Consider the following 26,188-nt stretch of genomic DNA (forward strand, 5'->3'; position numbering starts at 1 on the left):
CTCTAGCATGTGCCACATGGCTGAATGGATAAATGGATGGAAACATGAATAAGTACAAAGGACAAAATATAGTTTAAAGCATTAATTTGTTGACCTTACATGGCACCTCTTTCCTGATATGCCATGCAATGAAAAAAGTATGTCTCAGGCCTTATCACGTTTTTGAGAGTGCATTCATTTTATATTCACCTGCAAAATTGATTCCACTGAGAAGAAAGCAAAAAATTGTGGAATATAAGTTGTGGCAGAGCCCCAAGCTTCAAGCTTAGCGTCACAAAGGCCAGCCACCTGGCTGAGGTTGTTGCCCTGGGACCCTGAGGTCCCTGCTGCTGCCACCAGGGTACGCATAACCTAGTGCCAGGAAGGCACCGCAAGGGAGACGGTGACAAAAAGGCAATGAAGGACTGCCATGCGTGAAAAACATAGAGCATCTGTATTGCTGACCATTGTAATAAACGTGGTCGAATTTGCTTCCATGTAATTTATTGAAGTGAGGTTAATTTCCGGATTACCCCAAATCTCCTTCCCAAATTAATTAATATGGACAACACAAAATTGTTTAGCAAATTAACAGAGTGGTTTTCCATATGCCTATAACTGTTTACAATTTATTTTAATTTTATAAAATATCGTTCAAGGGCTACGATTCTGAAATTTGTCTGTCTTGTTTGGGTGGGCCCTGGCCCATCCCTGGTGCTGCCACTGATTGGGATGGAATGAGGCCACACAGAAAGGAAGAGTAGTTTTGGAAGAAGGGTGGGTTACCATTCGCTGCTCTCTAAAGAAAAAGTTTGTGCCATAAAGGTAAAGAAGCTGGCACAACATGCAAGGTAAGGTTAGAGTCTACTAGTTCATTCCTCCTGCAGTTGCTCACACATGTGTGATCCCTGCCACTGTAAGGTGTAGTGATGGGTCGATCATGAACGATTCGATCAAAAAGATTGAATCACTAGGTGAATCAAATGACTCATGATTCATTTCGTTAAGCAAGTCGATCATCAATCATCAATCACTCCGACTTCCGGTTTCATATCAATCATCTCGGTTTCCGGTTTGATTCAAAATTTGGAACGACCGATGCTTAATCTCTTTTCGTCAGGGCAGAAATAGTTGTGATAAAATTAAATACTATGTTATGAAGAACTGAATACTTGTGTAATCTTTTTCTTAAATGTTTTCCAGCAGTTATCAGTATTAATAACACCAATACACGTAAAAGTAAAATATTAAGATGACTCCTGTAGGAGAACGTTAAGAAGTAGAAGTTAAAGCTGGTTATATTTTATTGTGCCGTTCACAAAATTATCCTGCAGATCAGATTCATGCATAGTGTGTGGTGTATTTTGTGTTATATTTTGATCAACTATAGTTAGAAATTATTTCACTAGTGTTAAGAAACTGTGGCAGTTTCGCCTTCCCAAATATTTTCATGACACTGCTTCCTTCATTTTTGCAATCTAATTTACTCATCTAGGAATTCACAATTAAAATAGTATATGAAATGATAATATGGATAGCAATCAGCGTTACCAATGCTCTTCGCAGATGAGGCAGTATTTATTCGATTATTCAAAGTGATTTATTACATCCATTGATTGAGTCTTTTCGATCTTGATTCCTTCTGAGTCTTTTCGATCATGATTCCTTTTGAGTCTTTTCAATCATGACTCCTTTGAGTCTTTTCGATCATATAGTGATTGAATCTTGATTTGAGTCTTTTCGATCATAGTGATTGAATCTTGATTTGAGTCTTTTCGATCATAGTGATTGAATCAATTGATTGAATCACTTATGTGACTCGAGTCAAAATGATTGAATCACTAAAATGATCGACTTTGCCCATCACTAGTAAGGTGTATATGTAATAGGTATGGGTCGGTTTGGTTCTTGGTTCCAGCAGTCCTTAAACTTAGAATAGTAAGTAACCGAAGCCAAAAAGAATCAGCACCAAAATAATTTATGGAAAACCTTACTTTTAATTATCTTCTCTCTGAAAATGGCTTCAGATTAATGGATCGTCCCAGAGCATATTTGAACACATCTTCATTTTGCAACATGAAATGACTGGAATGCTATAAATTGCCAAAAAATTGATTTTCTGTCTTTTGGCTGTTCTTTCAAAATATCAACATGACAGCTGGTGCTGCGACATTAAAACATTGACTCTTTACAGAGACAGGGATGGCATCTTTGCATAAAGTGACATTAGTGTCTGTCACTTTTTATTTCACTCACTGCAGCATTCTTCGTTAACAGAAAGGTCAAGCAAAAATTAGCTAGAGCTGTTGGTAGAAAGTTTCTTTCTGGAGCAGTGGAGGATCCAGAGAGGGGCTAGGGAGGGCATAGCCTCCCTCTGGGTCCAGGGTATTCAATTTAATATCATTTTTTGTTTGGACTCCCACTACTGCTGGGAGATTTACCCCCAGGTCCTCCCTTGTTCCTGTCCTGGATCCACCACCGATCTGGAAGTTATTTTATGAAATTCACTTCAATTCTGCAACTTATGCCATACATACCCTGCAGGGCATAAATGGAAATTCCACTAGTGGGAAACCATGCACTTGATATGTAGCCAATTAAATTTGGGTGGGGGATGGTAGATATCATTCAATCATCTCACCCAGCCTTTAAAGTTAATCTACATGTATCCCACAAAAATGACACTTTTTTCATTTCTACTGTACATATTTTCGATGCTAGATAGCACTTGATGCCAGCTGGTTGGTGCAACCATAATTATACACCAATTTGCATAAACACCACACCTTCATTATGCATTTAGTCAATGTTGATTGGTTTAGCGCAGTACCTGCCATATCCAACTAAGTTGAAAAGTGATATCTGATTCTTTCCCAGGTAACAATATTAATGAAGTGAAAGGTAGTTGCACCTATCTGCAATAATTTAATGCACTATGACGTGTTAGATAACCATGGAAAAGTGCAACTCTCTCTTATTTTAATATGTTTAACTTTCATTATATCACCTGAATCAGTTGAACTTATTTTAATGAAGATCTCTTGTGTGTAACCTATTTGATCCCAGTGTCTGCTTTTCAAGTTGTCCCAATCGGAGGATGCGACAATCCTAGAGATTTTCCCGGACATGGTCAAGACAAACTGTATGAAGACCTTGGTTACTGAGGTGGAGTCCTCCTGCAAAGTCTTCTTTCGGTGTAACCATTTCCATTTTTCTTGGCCATATCTAGGATCCTGTGGACTGACATCCTCTCCTTCCATCATCCAAATTTAGAAATTGGCTAGTATGAGCAAATGACCTGACTGTAGTGAGGACACCTGGAGTCTACGCCATACCCTGCATATGCATCCAGTCCTACATTTGGAGATTTCAGCAGAATAATCGATACAGGCCAAAAATAATACAGCAGCAGTAGGGCATGGGCGGGTCCAGGATTTTTTTCTTGGTGGCTCAAGGGTCTGATAGGCAAACGTCTTCTCATAATTATTTGGGATTAAAAACAAAAAGAAGCTTTTCAAGTGCCCTCTAAATTTAACTCTGTTTCTGATAAAACAAAAGGTAATAATAATGGGACCGTATTAAAAGTCTTGTCTATTTTACAGTGTTTGGGGGGGCATGTGCCCCCCCAAACGAACGAGCAATTACGAACAGAATGACTCTCAGAAGATAATGAGTGTGTTGTTCGTCGAAACGTAGTTGGAGGAGGAGATGAGGAAAACCTCACCCGGATGGAAACCGAGAGATCTTAACTAAATTTAATTGAGAAGACGATTGCGAATAGCAGTTTCAGTTTTAATGAAGCGGGCGCATGGGAAGTGAGCGCTCCCACGATCAAAATCGTTGGCGTCGTCAGCATCAACACTTTGGGGGGGACAAATGGGGTTATATTAATTTTTTTATACAATTTCGGGGAGGACAAAAATGACTTTTCAAATATTGGGGGGACGCGTCCCCTATGGCGGCGACGCCCGTGATCAAAATATAAAGCCACGCGTTTCTTTTCTTCACCAGTGAGGCGCATTGCGCGGAAGACAGGAAAATGGAAAAGGAATTGAGAGGATCAAACTGCAAATTAAATTGACTTTCCTGAAAGTTTTTGAGAAAAAAGAAATAAAAATTGACGCTATCGGGACTAAGCACAGGCCTCCCGTGTTCAACATTTACGGGCCGCGATTCTCAGTGCACTCGGCTGCCCCGCTACGGGGCTACGGCGAATGAGGAAATCGTGCGCATATTCGAGGATAGTAATGCCGCGCCAAATATTTTCTTGCTATTATCTCTCGAACTCGGGCCTACGAGGAAGAAAGCCGTAACACCGTTTCTGAGCTACATCGGTATTATCCCGAACATCATTCCCGCAATGTCTCCTTGAAAACTTGGTTGTTACGTCATTGCCGAATGAACGGTCGCCTAGGTCCCAGGGTCTTCTTGCAGGCGTTCAGTGTAATCGTGCAATTCAATCAATTTTACTTTCAGGAAGCTCCCATTTGACAGCATTATGGCTTTACTACGCGATACTCAAGACGACGACACCGAACATATGCACATTTGCACGATCATATTCAACAGGTTGACACCATGGCCAGTCGTGTTTACCACCGATTGTTTCACCAAAATATGCTGGCTCTAACAGCGATGAATCCAGACTTGCTCACGAGTCACTTGAAGAACATTCTTAAAGAGGTATGTATTCTACATTCTCTTTGAATTTTGATTCAGCGACTGCAGATTTTCGGCTGTATATGCTTTTACATTCTGCTTGTGCCTCTGTTTATTCAACCACATTGCAATGAGCGACTCTTTTGTCTTAAAAATGGAAGTGACCCCATGTTCACTTGAAGATCATACCACACCAGTGGCGAAGCCAAAGGGGGGGGGGTCCGAACCCCCCCTCCCCCAAAAACATAAAAACAACTATTTTCCTTCATAAAAGAAAACAAAATATAGAAAAATCATGAATTTGCAAAATATTTCTTTAACAAATGCAGTTTTTTCGATTATGAAAAGTGTTAAAATTAGTTAAAAACCCTCTTCCTAGTAGCCTGTTTTTAAAAAATTTCCCCCCCTGGTGTTGGGCTCACCCTGAACGAAATTCCTGGCCATGCCACTGTACCACACTACTTATAAGTAAGGAATTGAACAGTAGTGGATACAGAGAGAGGCTAGGGGGGATTACAGCACGGCCCCCCTTGGGTATCCAATTTAACCTAGATAAAATGGTAATTTTGTTTGAACCTCCGCTACTGCTAGGAGGTATAAATACCTCTGTTTCTCCCTTCTAGCCCCTTGTTCCTATGCTGGATATGGTGCTGGAATTGAATATGTATCATTTTCATGGTGGAATTAAATTAGTATATATTTCATTTGTATTGGAATTGTTCTGCCTTGAATTTCCCATTTCTCATGTCTAGATTCTTAAGACAATTTTTAGACCTGTTACGACAATACATATACATTAACACATGCATATGAGTTAAATGTATGAATGCTTGGACGATTTTGGTGGATCGGATTATGTACGAATGCATGAACAAAATTAGAACAATTTCTATTTTTTGTTCATGCATTCGCACAAGTTGGGTGGTTACACGGTGCATTTATACATTTAGATATTTACTTGGTGTGCAATTAAAAATATGCAGATCCTCTTCAGCTTTCTACTTTTGTGTGATTAATATCTCTCAGCTTGTCCCTCATTCAGCCTATGGAATGTTATCAACCCAAGTGGTAGCATAATGCCCCAATGTCCAAAACTACATCCTCACATCCATAGGACTAAGCTTCTCATGAGTTTACAACCCCTAGGGCCTTACAGAGGAGTAGGTAAGTATGCACTTTGGAAGACTGTCTGTGTTAAGTCCCTATATGACCTTAGAGATACAGGGAATTACATGGTATTGAAAGTCTATGATGGCCACCTTGATCTCAAAGGACTTCTGCTTGGGGTGTCCTATTAGGGTTCACCTGGAATTTGAGCCTTAGATCTCTTATTTGGTAGCTCACCATTACACACTATAGTGGGTATTCTATGCTTCGCGGCCCCAAGTCATGACACCCTCCCACCCTCCTCAAAGTTGAGGCTGGATCTGTCGCTGATTGCTAGAGGTTGATTCTAATTTTATTTCGCACAGGTTCATCATCCACACTTCTCTAGCTTTCCTTGTTTCACATTGTGATAAATCTTGTTCCTTATTCTCATGTATACATACATTCATATTCATATACGAAACCAGTTTTTGCATTCTTAAGGCCGTTTGACTGATGGCACATCATTTTGCAGGTTAGCACCGAAAACATGTTGAAATTGCAGAAATGTGAGCTTGGAAATGGAGTTGGAGTTATTTTACCATCTCACATCCACACATTCTTGCATGTGTTCTAGAAATTCACTACTTTCGTGATGCTGTTTTGATTACGTATTCGGACGTACGTCAGATTGCACAATTACGTGCCGCGTGTAAAAGGGCCTTTATACTTTCTCCAATCTTCAATGAGGTCTAAGACTTCATCAGTGATACAGGGCTTTTTCTTAACATCTTTCCTTCTCACCAGAACTTTTCTCATTTCTTCCTGTAATCTTCTAATATTTTTTCAGCTATCCTCCAAATATTAGATTGGATAGATCCTCTCCTATTCTCTTCTCATTGCTTGAAATGCAAATTTATCTTGATTGTGGCTCCTTTTGATTAAAACTTGCCATTTGTTTTTCTATTTCTTTAGTTTCAGATGGTATCATAAGATTATGATCACTGTTAACATCTGCCCATGGTAGCTTTTGCAGTCCTTTATCAAGTTCCTAAACCTTTGCTTAACTTAAATGTTGTCTAGTTGAAATCATCTGATTCCTGGTGTATTTGTTGTGTATTTTCTTCATGTGGGATCCTTAAATGGTGTGTTGTCATCCCCCAACTTTGCTGTGTGCAGAGTTCCAAGAGCCTTTCTCCTTTTTCATTTCGATTTCCTGATCCATATTTCTTTGTTATTCTTCCTTCCTGCCTTTTGCCAATAGCAGTGTTCCAATCAACTAAAATAATAAGATTTCTTCCTCTCTTACATGTTTAATTACTTCCCTCACCGGCATCAGTCCTGTGGGGAACAAATCCCTCCAATAATAAATTGATAAGTAGGATATGTCGCCTAGAGAATCTCAGGTCTTCATGTACTTCATCAAATTCCTTATCATTGTGATCTGCTGTAGGCATGCTAAGGTGTATCACTGCTGTATCTACCAGGTTAGTCCTATCTTTACCATAATCATCCTTTCATTGCACTGCAGGAAGCTTTTCACACTCATTCTGACACTCTTCCTCAGCATTATCCCAACTCAAGCATTACCTTCAGAGATCCTGTATGAATAGTTTTTAGTCTCCCTCCATTAGTCACTTCATTTTGGTTATTTGTGCTATGTCGAGGTTCAGTCTTTGCATTTCCCTAATCAAGTTCTCTAGCCTTCTGCATGTTATAAGTGATCTCACATTCCATGTTCCTATCCATTATATACAGTGCAACCTCGATATAACTACACCCCACGGTGCACTAATAAACACTCGCTATAGCGAATTGTCGCTTTACCGGAGGTGGAGCAAATAATAGCCAATATACCTGTTGCGAACAGATATACAGGAACAGGAGTGGTGCGGCGACAGATAAACATCTATCCGATAAACGTAAGCATAAATCCAGACGAAAGGCGATGTTTTTTTGCATCACTAAATTTCCTTACTCAAATAACGACTAACTATTCAAACAATTTATAAGCGCCGCACTGAATAAAAATCATGCAAAGCATTGTTCCGTCAATCATTATATTTATCGAACGACAGTTTACCACATAAATTTGAGACTGAGCACTCCATTAACTTCATTTCTAACAGATCGCTAGCAATTACAGAGGTTAAGGAGTCTTGATGAAAGTCTTCCGGCGGTGAAACCCTCGCTATGGCGAGAGCCAACACCGAAAGGGTCTCGTAAAAACGAATTTTTTAACATGCTTATTATAGGGTCAATTGACGGTGCATCGGCTATCTCTCGTAATAGCGGGGGTGTCGCTATAGCCCGTACTCGCTTTAACGAGGTTCCACTGTAGTATACCATTATATAAGACATATATTATACCACATTTGACTGTTTCACCAGGTATCAAACTTCTAATGTTATGGGTTAATGTACCCGTTAGCTTCATTTACACTTGCCACTCTAATACTTAAGCACTGTTCATGAATTCCTTTTTAAGGAACACCAATGTTAGAGGTTTACCCCTCCTTAAGTGTCAAAATTTGACATAGAAAAATACTTGGGCTTTTATTAATCCAATTTCGAGTTGTGAGTAGAGCTGGCATCTGAGAGAATTTTTTGGGAAGGTGCATCCAAACTTTTCTCTGAAATTATAAGGAAAAATGCTGTGCCTCTTGGTCAAATTTATTTGGTATTTGCTTTCATTTTGATGCACAATGTTACGAATCTCATTTCAGGGGATGTTCTTGCGCCCAAATTATGCTGGATTTTTTCAAGTAACATACTTTTTAATGCAAATAATATACCCTGGAAGTAATGCATTCAGAACGTGCTTTCCACCTTTGGAGAAAACTCAAGAAAGGGAATTCCGAAGAGTTCTAATTGAACTAATTCGTGGTCTCAATGAGGTACATATCTAATATTTCCCCCCTCCTCCTTCCCTCACACTATTGTTGGATAAATAAGGCTGGATGTTGTATACTTTTCTCAGTTAGTCTTGATAATGACGTTGTAACGTTGAAACTAGTAGACTGCAAAAATATAAGGTTGTGGAATAGTACTGTGTTTTTATTTAACCATGAATATATCTAATATTTATTGTGGTTATCTTTTCTTACTGAATTTCATCTTGAACTTCTATGGAGTTTGTGTGAACACTTTTATGCAATGAAAATCTTTTATTTTCTCAAAAAATTTCTTAAGAAAGTGTGATGGTGACTAAAACTATTTATGTGATTTACCTATTGGTTACCACACAAATTTTAGCCATTGGCAAGCATCCTTATGTATTAGAATTTGTTACCTCAGAGCTAAAATGTGCCAATCGATCAGACTGGAAATGTTTTGGCCTTAAAATATTTTTGCTTAATTTAGGATTAGTGTCTATCTACGGTCAGCCAAAATTTTCTTATGATAATCTCTTTTTTACTTGCGTTGATCATTTTAAATAAAGTAAAAACAATGCTTTCATCTATTTCCCAGGGCTTTGGTGACTTGGTTACCATTTCTGAAATTATTCCGGGAAGTATTATGACCCCCGGAGGAAATAAATTCATAAAACTTGTATGGGAACTCAGTCTTTTAGCGATAGCAGTACAAGGAAAACGGGTCGATAACGATGTAGGTAAGTTATACTTTTTTATTTTTATACTCTTGAAATGGTCACAAGACTACACAGCCTATTAATTCCACCCGACAAGTGAAGCCTTGAGTACATAATGAATGTGGTATTGTATGTATATTGAGTGTGTGCATCCAAAAAGTTGCAAAATACTCTCTTCTGTCCCTAATTGTGTCTAATATTTGAACTGTCGTAGTTATATTCCAAGTCTTCCGCTATGTGGGGAAATATTTATTTTTCATTCCTATTTCCCTCAGGAAGGGGCATACCTAGTACATGATCCCTCTGGTCCCCTCATATCGTTGAGTTTGACTGAGTATTTGCCTCTTGGTGATAAAATTGTGAAGCCTTATATCACAAAGAAAAAGATTTTTATGTTTAAACCTTAGTGTTTTTTGAAAAGAAAGTTTAGCACTAAGTATCTTGTGACTCTCTTATTCAGATTATTTTTCATCCTTAATAGTGACACTATTTCTTCAGGTTATTGGTTTAGGGCATTTAATTGTGATCAGAATGTTTAGTGAGAATTGCTGAAGGTATGTAAAATGATTTCAAGTTTTTAGTGATGAAAGTTTTGTAAATGGACCCTAACCCATATAATCCCAAGAGCAACATAGTTTGAATGGAGAACAAAAATTTTTAACTTCTTCCACATCCTTTGTATAACTAAATGCAATTTTGTAGGGATTGCCCTCATGAACTCCCTCTGAAAATGAGCTCCCTGTGGTGTGACCGAGCATTGGATTGCCTGTGGCTTCCCTCTTGATGGCAAATTTGCTGTTTTATAATTCATTTCATAACTGTTGCCATTTAGTGACATGGGAAGCTAGATATATAACAATTGGTGTGTCTATATTTTGGTTGGTAACCTTTGTGGTGTGACCGACCAGTGGGTCATGCCACCCAGGATGAAACAAGAGTTTGACTATTTGGAGTGATGATTGCTTGGGGGCCCAGGTAACTTAGATGTAGTTTCAGGGGACAGTCAGTAAGTCAGTGGGATAGCCAGGAATTTTGTTTGCGGGTTCTAAAACCAGGGGGAAAATTTTTGAAAAACACAGTACAGGCATACCCCGAGTTACTTATGTCTCGACTTACGTAAATCCGTACTTACGTAAGCGATAACCGTATTTCAAATGATTACGTTAATTTTCGAATGCGAGCGCGAAAAAGTAGATATTCGCTCGTACAACCTATGGTAGAAAAAATATCGAATACACCCATGTCTCGTATAGCGCAATTTCGATTAGCGCAATTTCGATATAGCGCAAATTCGTTCCTCGGGGAAACATTGCAACGCAGTGTAGCCTAATCAAAAATCTTAAACTCTCTCGTGATAAAACGTGAACTTGCGCTAAGTACACACGAAATTTCTATCAATTTACGCATATTAATTTTATTTCTTGCCTCAAATCTTCTTTTTTGTTTATATATTAATCGAAATTCATAGCTGCGCAATTGCCAAAAGTATTACTCGTCATTGGGTCTAGATAGCCGGCCTACCGAAGATTTATCTCGTCTCCTTAACAGAATGATAATAAATAATTTAGATCGTTAATTAAGCGTGGGGCTAGTGGAAATGAGTTTTTTTTCAGCAATACGGTTTGAGACGTATTTTTGCCGTCGTAGGTTACCGGGCGATTGACTTCCAGGTAGAGAGTCTACGCTAAAGCCTTCAAGGTCATCGGTATTCACGGGGGAGAAATGGAGCGGTGACCGAGTTGCGCATGAATAGCATCAACACATAAAAGGGTCCGCTATAGAGTCTTAAACACAATGGCTTCGTTCCCTCCCCGCAGTCATAGCCCTTCTGCGTCTCAGGAATACAGTTCAGCAGAAGAAGGTGATTTAGATAGAGCCATACAGAGTAAAAACCAAGAGAATATGGCAAAAAATAGGAATGCGTGTAGAAAAATCAAGAATTTATCAAGAAAAACCATAACCTAGAAGAGGACTTGAGAGAGGTCAATTGCTTTGAAAATGGAGAGCGTCAAAGCGATATTGCGTGGAAGTTTAAACTCACGATGCCTTATTCTGAATAAAGACGAAGCTAAAATATCAGTGACCTCAGCCGCACCAACTTCAACCAAGCGGTCTACACATACGGAAAGTTCATGGTGAATCAGTACAAAAAGACGAGAGTGGTAATCGCTCCGAGACATTAAGTGAAAGCTCCGGTTGGTTCCAGAATTTAAACGGCAAGCAGGTATTTTCAGTGCGGCGATATCAGGTGAATCTGCAAGTGTTGATAGCGCAGCCACCACAACATTTTCTGATGAACTCCAAGCTGTTATTGAAAGTGGCTCCTTTCCCCCTCAACTAGATCTAGTGTTGACGAGACGATATTCTTTAGGAAAAGAATGCATTCTCGTTCATTCATTTTCAGGGAAGGAAAACCTGGGTCAGGTTTCAAGGCATTTAAAGACTGTTTCACGTAGCTGCTAATGACTCGGAGGACTTCAAATTAAAATGATTTATCATTCATAAACTCCGCTAGCTATGAAATGGCGTTTAAAGTAGCATTTTCCTGTCATTTAGATGAGCGACAAAAGGGCCTGGGTGACACAATAGTTGTTTTTAGACTAATTTGAAAAATCATCAACTGCCGGCAACGAATTACGATCCCCTGAGATAGCAGATGTTAGCCCACCCGCACGACAGGATGGAATTTCGAAAGCACGTAAGAATTTTTTTTTAACTTGAATAAAAGTCTTTGAATGCGTGAATACTATCTTTAAAGATGTTTTAAACTATAAATATATATAGAAATAATGTTTTCTAAGGCTTTTTATGGGAATATAGATGTTTTAGAGGAAATTCAATACCCAAGACCTATGCTACCAGGAACGCATCCCTATCTTCCCTATGTTAAAACGCTCTCGTATAACGCAAATTCGTATAGCGCAAAGACCCCAAGGAACGCATCCCTTGCGCTATACGAGACATGGGTGTAGTTATAGAGTTTTTTACGTGCTAAAAATAACAAAGTGACCCATTTTTGTCATTCCTCGAAGGAAAATTCATTAATTTCTGTAGAAAAATCGCTTATAAATCCCAAGTCAGCAATCAACGTGAAAATTTGCAGTTCTAGCGATGGATGTGGTGGCGTATGTGGTTGCGCTCATTCCTGTACGATACAACTTGTTATACAGCAATTTCTGAAGCGCCAACGCAAAGGTTCGACTTACGTAAATTTCGACTTACGTATAGTCTGCCGGAACGCATCTCTTACGTAACTCGGGGGATGCCTGTACTAAGTAATGGGTTTAAAACTAATTTTAACACTTTTCATAATCTAAAAAACTTCATTTGTCAAAGAAATATTTTGTAAAATCATGATTTTTCAATGTTTTGTTTTCATTTACGAAGGAAAGTAATTGTGTTTTCATATTTTGGGGGGTCCGGACCCCCTTTACCTCCCCCCTCACTACACCATAACAACATGTTGTTCATATACCCTGCCTGTTTGTCTTAAGCAGAGCAAAATTCATGTTCCATGCATCTTTCATTTGGGATTTACTAGTACATACTGATAAAAGAAATTTCAAGAGGACAACACATATAGGTGGAAGAATAATTTGAAATGAATTTTTAAGACTGATTTATTGAATCTTGATCTAGTTCCACAATTTTTCTGATAGGCCAGGCTTCCTTGAAATAATAATTGATTTTTCTGATACACCCTAACATTATCTATACTTAATTGTCAGGAGCCCAAACTTAAACAGCTTCAATCATTAATTTTCATGCTGGCAGTGCATATACAAGTTTTGGAATAATTATATTGTGGGTCAACTTTGCAGTTTTATCAATTTTATTTTTAGATATATGCATGCCTGTGATTCCACCAAGGACGACACCTAAATCCCTAAAAGAAAAAGCTACAGACCTCTGGAAAATGAATGCAAAATCTAAGTTAAAATCATGTAAGGCTATTTTGGATGAACTTGATGCGTGTTTGGCTTCCTTTGAGATGGAGAAGAAGTAAGTTATTTATGCTTGAAAATTAATATTTTTAAATATTGAAATACCCTATAGGTATAAGAAAAGCAATGGCAAATTAGTATTCATAAATATGCAAGATAATACCCCTCCATTCTCTTCTAGTATGTACAGCAGACTCCCGATTATCCGGCTGTGGCATATCCGTGTTGCGGATTATCCGTGCATAATTTTCACTCTCGCTCAACATTTTCCTTGATAATAGGGTGGTTTCCTATTATTTTTTTATTGCCTAAATCAAAAGATTATTACTCCTGGAGTACATATTTCACGCATTTAGATTTTTAAATGACGATATCTATTCTTCGCGATTAAATGAAAAGTGAAAATTTTCAAGCGCGCGAAAACGCGATGGGTAAGTATGAATGCCGGGAAATCTCTCCGTGTGACGTATTTCTCGTTCCCGCTGCCGCCCTGTGAGGTGACCTTGAGGGAGGCTTGAGCGCTGATACGACGCAGGCTGCTAGCGGGTAGCTGAGTACCCTGCTAGCTGGTAGCGCTTGGCTTAAATAAGGATTATTAATACCTTATCAAACGAAGAAAACTTTCCGACCCTAGCCAGTTTTAATAAGTGATTATTAAGACATTTTTCCTGAGCTCTGCGTCTCATGCATGCATTGGTAATCTCAGACGATGTATAACTCCTATCTACTCGTATAGAAACTAGGTCCCTGTGACGGCACGTGGAGTGGCATCGCGTGGGCGCCAATCTGGCCGTTTTCAAATGAGGATAAAAATGGACCATTGCCATTAGTCTAAACCGGTATTTCTAAAACGAAATAATTTGTATATTATGAATACACTAATGGTGGGTAACGAATCGCAATCAATGCCTTTCGTTTTCTTTGATGAAGGAAACTACCCTATTATGAAAAAATAAATGTGACGCAAAATCACCGGAATTACGGCATTTGAATGCTATGGCATTTAGGATACACCGGGCTTATTGTTTCCATTAGAATCCCCATCGTAAAACGGAAGCGATCGCGCGCTAGCTGCATTCACTTCTTGTTCCTGTATTCCAAGCCTCGCAGAGCGCGATCACAGATACACATCCCGCAGCAGTTGCAACCCAGGCAACTTGTGCGAGACACGACTACATGGCGTGGTACCTGAAAGTGTTGTTTCCGATGTCGCGCAGTGGTTTTGAAGCATTCATGTGAACCACTTTTCTGTATACATGATCACGCCACTGCAGATGCATGGTTTTTGAAACCAGTTCTAATATTGAGCCGTAATAATATGAGTAAAACCTAGTTATCGCCACTTAAAACTCTCAATAGTCTCAATGAGTCTGGGAAGCACTCTAAAATAACATAATAAGTGCATAAATAATAACACATAGTTTGTTTTACGTAAATTATGAACATTGCTAGGCATTTAAGTCAAAGTTTGGGTTATCAGTGTTTTCCGATTATTTGTGCTGTCTCTCCCCATCATTACCCCAGATAATCGGAAGTGTGCTGTGTAGCAAAAATGGGAATCTGCAAGGTTAGATGTAGTCACGGTACAATTCAACAATCAATTTATTTTTGATGGAGTGGCCGATTATAGAATTTTTTCATTCCATTTTTTTAATCAGAAACCCACTTCACCCCACAGCTAAGCTACATTAAGTCAGCAAATGAATCCACTACGTTGGAGATGGTTTGGCCTCTAGAAATTGAGGTTAGTTGTAAGATTGCTTGTCAATTAAGCAGTTGTACACTTAAAGTTATGGAAATCTGAGGGGGTAATGGTCAAGCCTTGGGCATGGAAGTCCATTTAAACGATACTGAAACCTTTGGTGATTGACGACTGGATTGGTGCACAAAGTTACAGTTTTTTTGTAGCTTTGTGTGCCTCCCATTTTGTCACCTTGCATGACTTAAGGACAACCATACCCTCCTTTCTAGCTTCCCTACCTTTGCCAGCCTTCCACTCCTGCTGACTTATGGTATATAAGGTCATGCTTTTCCTGTATTTGTACTCGAACAGGGACAAAACTGGTCGAGATTAAAATTATCTATGTGAAATTTACAAGATTTTTTTATTCAGCCTGAAGCAATTTCATGAAGTCGCACCTCCAACTATCCATTTAATAAATCTATTTACTGAATTATTGCGGGACTTGGTAATGATATTCCGTAAAACTATTAAAAATATCTAAAGAAAAATCTTAGCATAGGCCACTTTTTAAGTTACAATTTTTTTGGCAAATATCTGGCTCTTTTACAACCCAAGGTCTTTACGGGCTAAGGCTCTTTTTTTAGGCTTTTATGAGTGTTAGAGTACAACTCCAATAGTTTATGGCTCCAAAACTGGTGTAGCATGCGGGAACACTTCATCATTCTGTTAAGCGTATACGTAGGTAGTTTCTAAAATAATTCTGAAAAATGAAAAAGAAGATACTTTGTGCTTTCACGTGAAATATATATTCACACATTTAAACAACCATGGTTTCAACGTTAGATGTCATCATCAGGTGATGTCTTACCTTGAAACCATGGTCGTGTAAATGTGTGAATATGTATATATTTCATGTGAAAGCACATAGTTTCTTCTTTTTCATTTTTCATAATGAATTGCTTTCACAAAGTTACACCTCAAAATGTTGGTTAATCTCTCATCTTTCTTGCTCATCATGTGAAGTGTCAATTGCTTTCTTAGGGAGGAATAAATTTTATTTATTTAAATTTTTCTGTCTTTGTCCAATCAGGAAAAACAGAAATAGAATGCTTCTCAGAGAAAAGAAAATCAATGAAATTGTTGCAGATTATGAAAAGATGATTAGAGAGTCAACCCTGAGTGAGGATGAAAAATCGAGAACTAGGTTGTTTCAAATTGGCAAGTATTGGTTTGCAAAACCTTAGCATTGCATGATAAACCTTTCAGCTCAATGTTGACTTTGCAAATTTTTGTTTTAATAATAATAATAATAATAATAATTTTTTATTCACCGAACTGGCAATATACATTGCATGGTTTCGTCACAAAAATCACTATGATACAAATTACATAAATACAATAATACAAATTACATAGAATCATTTAAATAATCGCTAATATCATAATAGGCTTTACCTGCTAAAAATTTACATAATTTAACTTTGAATAGGGAAGGGGGACAGTTTTTCAATTCAGATGGAAGTTTATTAAAAATGATGGATGGAGTGTGATGAGGTCCCTTGAGAGCTAGAGATAGATGGTGACTTTTGAGGTGAACGTCACATTTTGAGCGAGTGTGGTAGTCATGCCATTCATGATTCCTTGGAAAATGCTCAGGATGCATTTTAACAAAAGTGGCACAATTCAAGATAAAAATGGAGGGAAGTGTTAATATTTTTAGGTCCAAAAAGATCGGTTTACCAGGAGTCCTCTTAGGCACTTGAACCATAGCTTTCAATGCTTGCTTCTGTAGAGAAAATAATTTTTTTGCATGGTGTGAAATTCCCCAGAACATAATACCATAAGATATATGAGCATGAACATTAGCATGGTAGATAAGTTTGAGGGTAGAAAGAGATAGAAATGGGGCCAGCCTTCTAAGCATAAAAATACCAGTGCTAACTCGATTCATGATGGCTTCAATGTGTGGTGTCCATTTAAGGTCGTCTGAAACCAGAAGACCTAAAAATTTTACACAGTTACTTTGGGTAATGGGCTCATTCATCAGATTAAGTTGGTGATTAATTATAGGTGTGACACTCTTAGGGTGGAAATCCAAGAAAACAGTTTTGTTAATGTTAATTGATAAATGGTTGGTATTGCACCACTCAGCCATCCTGGAAATTGAAGTATTGACAGAATTTACCAGATCAGAAATATTTCTAGAATGTGACAGACATGAAGTATCATCAGCATATAACACAACATCCTGTTGAGGAAACAGGTTTGGTAGGTCATTAACAAAAATAATAAACAGGAGGGGGCCAAGTATGGAACCTTGGGGGACCCCAGTATTAATATCTAAAGGAGAAGAGAATGAGATATCATTACTATACTGTGACCGGCACGTATATTTCACAATTTGTTTTCTACCAGTTAAATATGATCTTATCCAGTCCAAGGTTTTTCCTCTCATTCCAATGTTGGCCAGCTTAAGTAAGAGAATATCATGATTGACTCTATCAAAAGCTTTTGACAAGTCATAAAACACTCCAAGTGAATGTAAATTTTTGTCTCGGGCATTATAGATGGAATTTAACAATTGATACGCGGCAGTAATTGTCGATCTTGCTTTTCTGAAGCCATGCTGTGAATCATGTAAGATATCTTTTGATTCAAGATAAGAAATGATACGGGAATAGAACACTTTTTCGAAAATTTTGGAAAAAGCAGTAAGGACAGAAATTGGTCTATAATTGTTGGGGTCTGAAGATGAGCCTTTTTTTGGGATAGGAGATACTATGGCTAGTTTCATGCGAGAGGGAAATTCACCACTTAGGAAAGAGGTGTTAATAATATCAACTAGTGGACTTGCTATATAATGGATTACAGTTTTAATGATCGGCATAGGGATGTCATCAATTCCAGAGGACCAATTGTTGGGGAAGGAGTTAACAAGCTTAATGACTTCATGTGCATCAGTGGGCTGTAAGTACATTGAGCAGGGAAAAGGGGTGCGAGATGTAAAGGCCGCAGAATTTATGGTGGGGCTTCGAGGAGAATCACAAAAGAGTTCATTAAAACAATTAGCAATAACATCGGGATCAGATGTGGACTGATGATTGAAATTGATAGTTGTGTTGTTGACACAATGTGAGGTAGACTTAGTATTATTCTTAATAACTTCCCAAGTTGCTTTGGTACGATTTTTCGAAGTAGAAATGTAATTTTCATTGATTACCCTTTTGTGCTCAACCACCTTGAGTTTAAATCTTTTAAGAGCCATATTATATGATTCCATCTGGTCTGGATCGGTTGATTTACAGTGGTAGTAAATATCTCGCAGCGATTTACTTTCAGCCATTATTTCCTTAGAGTAGAAATTAGAGTTAAAAGGTCCATTACATTGTTTGATATGTTTGACTGGAAATGCAGCATTGAAATGGTTGACAAAGGTATTTAAGAAGAGATTAAACTTTTCATTTGCATCAGATGCTGTATAAATATCCATCCAAGATTCATCAGATATTAGTTGCAAGAAAGTGTGTCTGTTAGCAATGTTGAAGATTCTTTTGCTGACAAATTTAGGCTTATTTTTGAGAACAATAGACGGAAAATTGACCAAGCAAGTTAATGCCATATGATCAGAAAACCCGATATTAAAAGTTGTAGTTGACAAGCAAGAGGGCAGTAGAGTAGTTGCAAGAACATCAATTAGGGTAGCAGATTGAGTAGTAACTCTAGTAGGATCATTATTCAGCACAGGAAGCCCAAAGCTTTGAAATAGATTTGTCAAATCACATTTATCATGGGAGACACTTAATAGATCAACATTGACATCACCATATAATAAGATACCCTGTATATTGAGAGTAGATGCCAGCGTAAGAGCATCATTAAGGGCTTCAAAAAATTCAAATACACAGCTACTAGGTGATCGATACACACCAAGGATAACATATTTGTAGTTACCGATTTTCAGAATGGCACCACAGCATTCAAACGTTTTATCAGTACTATGAATTTGATTCAGACTGGTAACACTTAAGTTAGGTCTTGCATATATAGAAACACCACCACCTTTACACTGAGTGCGACAGTAGTAGGATATTAGATTGACATATTGAAGTGTAAGAACAGAGATTTCGTTCTCTCTTAGCCAATGTTCGACAATAATCACAATATCGGATTCAAGTTCTTGAATAGCACATTCAATTTGATAAGTTTTGTTCCGCATTGATTGCGCATTAAAATAGAGAACATTAAGAGATTTGTAGTCACAACGATCATTTAGTCACAACGATTTTTTGTCATTTTTGTTCGCCTTCAATCGCGTGTTTGGGCCTTCTTCATTTCTTGAAGCGTCACTTCCTATTGACGATTGATCACTCACATTGGTGTTGGCTGAAGTTGAGTTTGAGGGAGGATTAAATGGTCTCATGAAGCGAGTGACCACGGCACCAGGGGGCCAGAGATACAAGTTTTTTAGCTTGTTGCATAAAGTGTAGTCAATACCTATTTTGAAGGCAGCATGGGCACTTTTACCCTCGATTTTTTCGCAAGATTCACATGTGATGTTGAAATAAGCTTTCACGTGTGTAATCACTTCTTCACGTGTGGTCGCGTGATCCAGTCTACCAACATACATGTAGCTAACGATCTTCGCAGCACGAAGTCCATTTATATCATCTTTAAGTAACTCACCATTGCCGATGATACGGAAGTTTCCTTTTTTTCTTCTGCGACGAGGTTCAACAAAACCGTCGAAGTCTTCCTTTTGTAGTTTCTCTTTCACCTCAACATTAGTCTCCGTTGGTGCAATTTGCTTCATAGTCACAGAAGATTGATTTAAGGTACCTCGATCAGGAAACCGACTAGGCGTCACTGGTGGTTTCACATGGTTGGCGAGGTGAGAGGATGTACTCTTTTGAGTAGGAACAATCGGCTTAGAGGAGTCTTCAGTTGGAGTGAATTTCACGGAATCTGCAAAGGTGACAGTCTTTTCCTTCTCAGGAACAGAAATTCGTCCACTTTTCAATTCTACTACTTCCCGTTTCAAGATCTCAATGTCAGCGGCCATTTTCGCAACAAGAAATTTAGACGATCGGCACGAAAGGCATCTCCAATAAATATCACGCGACTCGTAAAGAGCTTTTAACGATAGATCCTTAAGGCCCGTACATTTGGAGTGATATAAATTTGGGCAAGAGTCACAAGTAATGAACTTATCACAGGAATTTATCAAATTATCGCAGCCGCTACACGAAGGTAAAGTAGCACTGGCCGCCATTTTGAATTCCCCTTTAATGGGAATGATTTAATAATGATTTGGATGTATCATTTAATAATATCAGTTTTGTTTTATAACATGACTAACTTATGTATCAAATTCCATTTTTTAGACTCAGTTGATCCTTCCCGAGATGCTTCAGAGATACAGAAGTGGAACAATATAGCATCACTGTGTGTAAATACTAAGGAAGTTCTGGAAGCTTCTATCAATTTTGGAAATGCAAGTCATCTAGTTGCGAATGTATGTACAAGAGATGAAGCCTCAGCTCTTTCAGCAAATTGGAATGATGTAAGTCTTTTCTACTTTTAAATTACAGAATCACACTTTACCCCTTTACACTGCATGGTTGCTGGATATGTACACTCCTTGTTGTTGTTGTCACTTCATAGCACTTAGCTCATGTGCATGATCACTCCTTTCTAATGTTTTACTCCCTCAAATTTCACATTTTGACTTCAATGTTAATGATAGCAGTGGAAGGTTTTATTGATGTCAGCATCAGTGGCGTAGCTAGGGGAGTCCGCCCCCCCCCCCCTCTGAAATACAGAAGCACAATTATTTTCCTTCTTAAAAAAAAAATATTGAAAAAGCATGAATTCACAAAATATTTCTTCAACAAAAGAAGTTTTTTCTATTATGAATAGTGTTAAAATTAGTTTAAAACCCTCATCTACATACTTAGTACCCTGTTTTTCAAAAACTTTCTCCCCTGGTTTTGGACCCCCCCCCACCTAACGAAATTCCTGGCTACACCAGTAGTTCACATGGTGAATTATTGGGTAATGAGTGAATCTCATCAGATTAATCTCTTAACTATCAGAACTCATAATAAATGACTCAAACTTTAAATGTACATATATTTTGGGAACTAGTTTTTATAAGTTAGTTGGCTACTCAGGGAATAACTTTTTGCTTCCCATCTTCTTTGGAACCCTTTTGAAACTGTTTTGAAACACCAAAATCTGTCATGGAACTGCTGTGGAACTCATTTCCACTCATTTGTTCCAAAAAATGGAAATATGAAGACGTTTGTAACTCATTTGTAATCCCCTTTTGAACTCCTTTGTACAGAGTGTGTTCGTGTGGAACTGCTTTCTACACATTTGGAACTCCTTTTGAATTATTCGACAGGATTTCCGGACGTCATCATTAGTATTGTAACTGCTGTGTATGGAGAAGATTCATGTGTAACTGCTCTCTACACATTTGGAACTCCTTTTGAACAATTCAATAGGATTTCCAGACGTCATCATTCGTATTGTAACTGCTGTGTACGGAGAAGATTCATGCGTAACTGCTTTCCATGCATTTGTAATTCTTTGTGAACGAATCCATGCGATTTATAGACATCATTATTTGTTTTGGAACTGTCTTTTATGCCCCAGCATGCCATGGCCAGGTTAAGTCTGATTCGTTTGGCCGAGAAAACGAAAATTATTTAATATATGCAATAAAAATGCATAAGTGGTTTAAGAAATAATCTCAAGTCAGTTAATAGAAACGGAACTCCCAAATATTCTCTCGAATGAATTTTAAAATTATTCTATTTTCCTTGTTGCTTAAATTGTATTTTTGGGTCCGTTTTGAAATGTGACAAGATTATCTTCACTACGTACTGAGAATCTTGGTTGCATGTAATAAAGGTATTCAATAGCAACTTCATGGTGCAAACGTCGTTAATAATGTGGTTTTTTGGCATTTCCAAGTAGATTATTATTGTAAAAACATTAATGTCTATGCTTTCAAAGTGTATTTCATGCATAAATATTGAATTTTATGGCATTTTTTTCAACATTTTTTTTCATTGCTTTTGTTCTTTAATATTTTCGGAAAAGTAGTATTTTGCATCGATTAATATACATAAAACACACCGGTCAATGTACTGTCTTCCTGTTCCCCAGGAAATGGTTTATGTCCATATTTTGTTCCGTATTTTAGGACTGAATTTTTTCGCCAAAAATGAATCCCTCCTTCGAAAATATGTTTCAATGTCGCGGTAGACAAGTTCAATTACCCATAAAGGCTTTTTTTCGCATTGTCAGATATTATACATGATGGTTTTCAAGAAAAATTATCCAGAAACGAAGGCATTTCACTCAAAAATGGACACTGAATGATCCACGTCAGCCACGTAAGATCGGAGTTAAGCTCTCGATAAGGACTTTCTTGACCACCAAAGCCACTTACCCCTCACTCCGCCTTATGAAAATATCAAACTTGTGTCAAGTTTGTCAAGCTTGCAGGACCTTCAGTGGTGGCGAATGCTTTGGAAAGCAATGGAGTTATTGTGAAATGATGGCACTGCCGCACTTCAATTCGCAATATTCATCTTGCCTAAATTTCCTAAACACACTACCATAAACTTCAAGAAAACTGAATATGCCATCTTGAACTGCTATGAAGCAGTTTGCATGGTGTACGAATGAGTTCCAAAACGGGTGACCGACTGGTACAAATCAGTTCCAGCACAGATGAACAAATGGTACAAATCAGTTCCAATGTTAATTCCAAATGAGTTCCAAAGGTTGGAAATAAGTTCCGTAGCAGTTTCCAATGGGAATCCAAAGCAGTTCAAAATCTGTTACATATGAGTTAGAAAGGTGTACAAATGAGTTGATGACATGGTAGGACGCTGTGACGTCCTGAACTGCTGTGTACCATGTTTCAATTCCACAGCAGTTCGAAAACACATACAAATCAGTGGTTACAAAGCAGATAGATGACAGTTCCAAATGACTTACACATCAGAAAATTTTCCCTGAGTAAGTTACCTCCAATGGTCACCATATTCTATCCAAGCAGTTGTCATGTATGTCATACAAGGATATTGGTCCAGTTTAGTTCCTATCAAGTTATTATTGTAATTTTATGCCAAAAGGCTTTATAAAATACTTATTGAAATTAATTATGTATTATATTTAATAGCATCGATATAAAGGCTATAAGTTTCCCATTATTTTCTTTCAGGATAGTGGTTACAGCTCTGGAGTTTCCTTATTGGGGCATTTGAGTGGTATTCATACTAAGCTGAAAGCATTAAATCCACTGCTGGAAAACAGCTGTGAGAATAGAGTCTGTAGTTTCTATCAATCAATGGCCGAGGAGAAAAGGGAGATAATCTCTCTTGTGACTGAATTGGAATCAAAATTGGAGGAAGAGATGGGTGTAGTTTCTTCATTTATCAGCAATTCAGAAGAAAGTATGTTAATCTTCTATTCCAAGTTTTGCCTATTCAAATTGAAATCTAGTCACTTAAGTAGCTTTCGCAATTTAGTCACTTAATTAACTCAGTGTGATTTTTTTATGGTGAAGTCTCCAACTTTTTTCCAGCATGATATGTATTTATTGGAGGTTAAATTGTGCTGTGGGAACAAGTGAACCACATGTATTTAATGTTGACTATCAAATTTTGAATAGTGTTAATTTGAGCATTGTTAAAGAAATTTTCCATAACGTTCAGGGAGTGGGAAGTGGCTGCCTCCCTTTCCTACCCCTTAAACCCCCTGCCCTCTTGTAATTTTTTGTTTGGGGTGTCAGGGTTAGCAGGCCAGCCAGGAAGGAAGGCTCTCTAAGTTGCACCCTAAAGTTATTTGTTAAAATTAAAAACTTGTTCCATCTAGCTACATTGGTGATGATTTGTATCTAAAATTTATCAAAAATTTGATTTATGCTACTCTCCAGTTACAATCTTATTTTTAATTTTTTTTATTAGATGCCAGTGGCTGTGACTCCTTAACTACCTTATCATGGGCCAGAAAACAATTGGCAACATCGACTCCTATTTCAAAGGACCGCCAGGCTTCAGAAAGGTGTGGATTGCATAAAATGACTCCTTATCAGCGTAAGTATTATTTATAACTCTAGCGTCTCAGACAGCAAAAATTGCATCATATTTGGTAGGGATGAGTATACTCCACTTTTCTTGGATTCTGATTCCAATTCTGATCCATTCAAGTTGTTTCCTGTGTCTATTCAGATTCCATCATTTCTAATGAACCCCTTACCCTTGCTCAAATCCCATTTATCGGGGAGAGGGTCAAAAACAGGAAAAATAAATATGTTACGGTCGTTCACTATGATGGTAGACCACAAAATGGCAAATTCGAGTGCCGCGTCCAATGCTCACGTAGGGCCACCAATAGAAGAGCAGCAGGCCGCTCGTGTCCCCTCACTGCTCACCTCTTCCCCTCCTACGCCCCAAATACAGCAAAATTCATCTTGTGTTTGCTGCTAGAAGGGGATAATATAAATCAGCAGATTGTAGAAGGTAAAAGAGAATGTTAGTTAGGTGACTTGTCCATTATTTCCAAAGTTCACATACCTCTCTAGCCAATCGAGTGGCCACTTCATAGACCATAAGCTCCTTGCCTGCGTTCTTGGATTGAAAAACATTGTGAACAATACAAAAATATGTCATCACTTCTCTAAAAGTTGGTAACATCAATTTGTTTAGCCCCGACAAGATGCCAAAAAAGGGACAAGTCGCCTCACTTCACATTCTTTTCTACCATCTGCCAATTTATATTATCAAAGATGAGTCCCCTCCTAGCAGCACAGGCAGGATGAATTTTGCTGTATTCCAGGGGATAAGAGGGGAAGAGGCAAGCGCGGGGAGGGGATGTATATCCATAAATATCGCATGAGTCCCCTTGGTAATGGAGTCCCCTTGCACTCCTCTGTCCGCCATGCTCTGTGGGGGTTGGAATATTCTCTTTGTGGACCTGCACTCAAATTTGGCATTTTGTGGCTTAACCGTGGCAGATACGTCAAAACGCACAAAATTTTGCTGTTAAGGGCAGTATCATGGCAAAATCTCTGGGGAACGACCATAAAATGTTAATTTTTTCAATTTTTGACTCCCCCCCCCCTCAATGAATGGCATTTTAGCGAGGGTCAGGGGTTCACCTAGAGGTCTCAAATTTTTAAGGCCTTATTTTTTTATCATTCCCACAACTTATTTTCACTGGGCCAGATGGATTTGAAAAAAATCAATTTTTCCGCAAGTATACATCCATGGTTCTTTCTTGGATATAAAGTCACGATTAATGATTTTATTTCTATGTGATCATTTATATCAATGTTTTAATTTATTTTTTCAGCTGCAGCCAATGACAACTATTTTGTTGTGAAAGTGGATGAAGAATTGAAAAGACTATTGGGTAATTATGATTGCTATAGATAATTTATAAGAGTCAAACCACCCACAATGGAGTCCTCCAAATACTAGATATGTTACATTAAAGAACAATAGCTCTTATTTAGATTATTTTTACATCTATAGCACCCTCTACATATTTTTATGCTGGGACTTCAATTGTTAAATTGAAATTAAAGGTAGTTGTGCTTTCAGACAATTATTTAATGTATTCGAGGTCTTTTGGCTCACAGATCATCTAGTACAAGACATAATAGTACATGAGAACATTGCTTTTATGCCTTTAAAGAAGAGTTGGGGGAGGATTTGACAAATTAGAGGAAGGGGTGGGAAATACCAATATAGTGGTGTCAGGTGTTCTAAAGATGGAACACTAAGCATAAATGGGTTGAAGAGATTTCTGCCATTTAGAACCTATTCTACTATCAACAATATCTGATTTCTTTCCTAGGATTAATACTTGGAAGTGAGCGTACCTAAATAACACTTTGTATACTAAAGGTGAAAACTTTGTCTCCTTTATGATTTTGTAAATTTTGAATGCCAATTCTTGAATGTTCTTTTTTTTAATTGCAGCAGAAGAGGAGGGTAAAAGATTGGTAGAAGCTACTAGAAACAACCCAATGAACACCTCATTTGAACTCCTGCAGGAGCGATTTAGAAAATTTTTAGCCGAAAGATCGAAGCCTGCTGAGAGAAGGAATTGAGTTTTTGTATCTTTCTAATTATTTTTCTAAAAATGTACTTTGAAGTGTTAGTGTTAATAGTATGAAACATTATTTTTTATTGTTTATTAAAATAAAATTTCTTAAATTGT

At 37.9% G+C, this 26,188-nt stretch overlaps 1 protein-coding gene across 3 annotated transcripts; it reads left to right on the plus strand.

Annotated features, from left to right (window-relative positions):
- Positions 1 to 4,108: 4,108 nt before the first annotated feature.
- Positions 4,109 to 26,188, plus strand: LOC124166970. 3 transcript variants are annotated; one of them, XM_046544717.1, is made up of 11 exons: positions 4,109 to 4,313; positions 4,456 to 4,662; positions 8,451 to 8,621; positions 9,196 to 9,337; positions 13,159 to 13,318; positions 16,035 to 16,162; positions 20,326 to 20,504; positions 23,184 to 23,415; positions 23,929 to 24,057; positions 25,316 to 25,375; positions 25,948 to 26,188. In XM_046544717.1, exons 2-11 carry the CDS (start codon positions 4,558 to 4,560, stop codon positions 26,076 to 26,078), a joined length of 1,437 nt encoding a protein of 478 aa, XP_046400673.1. In that variant the 5' UTR covers positions 4,109 to 4,313; positions 4,456 to 4,557; the 3' UTR covers positions 26,079 to 26,188. The 3 variants fall into 3 exon arrangements, with proteins under 3 accessions (XP_046400673.1, XP_046400674.1, XP_046400675.1); XM_046544718.1 differs by lacking the exon at positions 4,109 to 4,313 and having other exon boundaries at positions 4,361 to 4,662; positions 25,951 to 26,188; XM_046544719.1 differs by lacking the exons at positions 4,109 to 4,313; positions 13,159 to 13,318; positions 16,035 to 16,162 and having other exon boundaries at positions 4,362 to 4,662.

The sequence above is a fragment of the Ischnura elegans genome, chromosome 10, assembly GCF_921293095.1.
Source record: "Ischnura elegans chromosome 10, ioIscEleg1.1, whole genome shotgun sequence".
In the NCBI taxonomy this organism is placed as follows: Eukaryota; Metazoa; Arthropoda; class Insecta; order Odonata; family Coenagrionidae; genus Ischnura; species Ischnura elegans.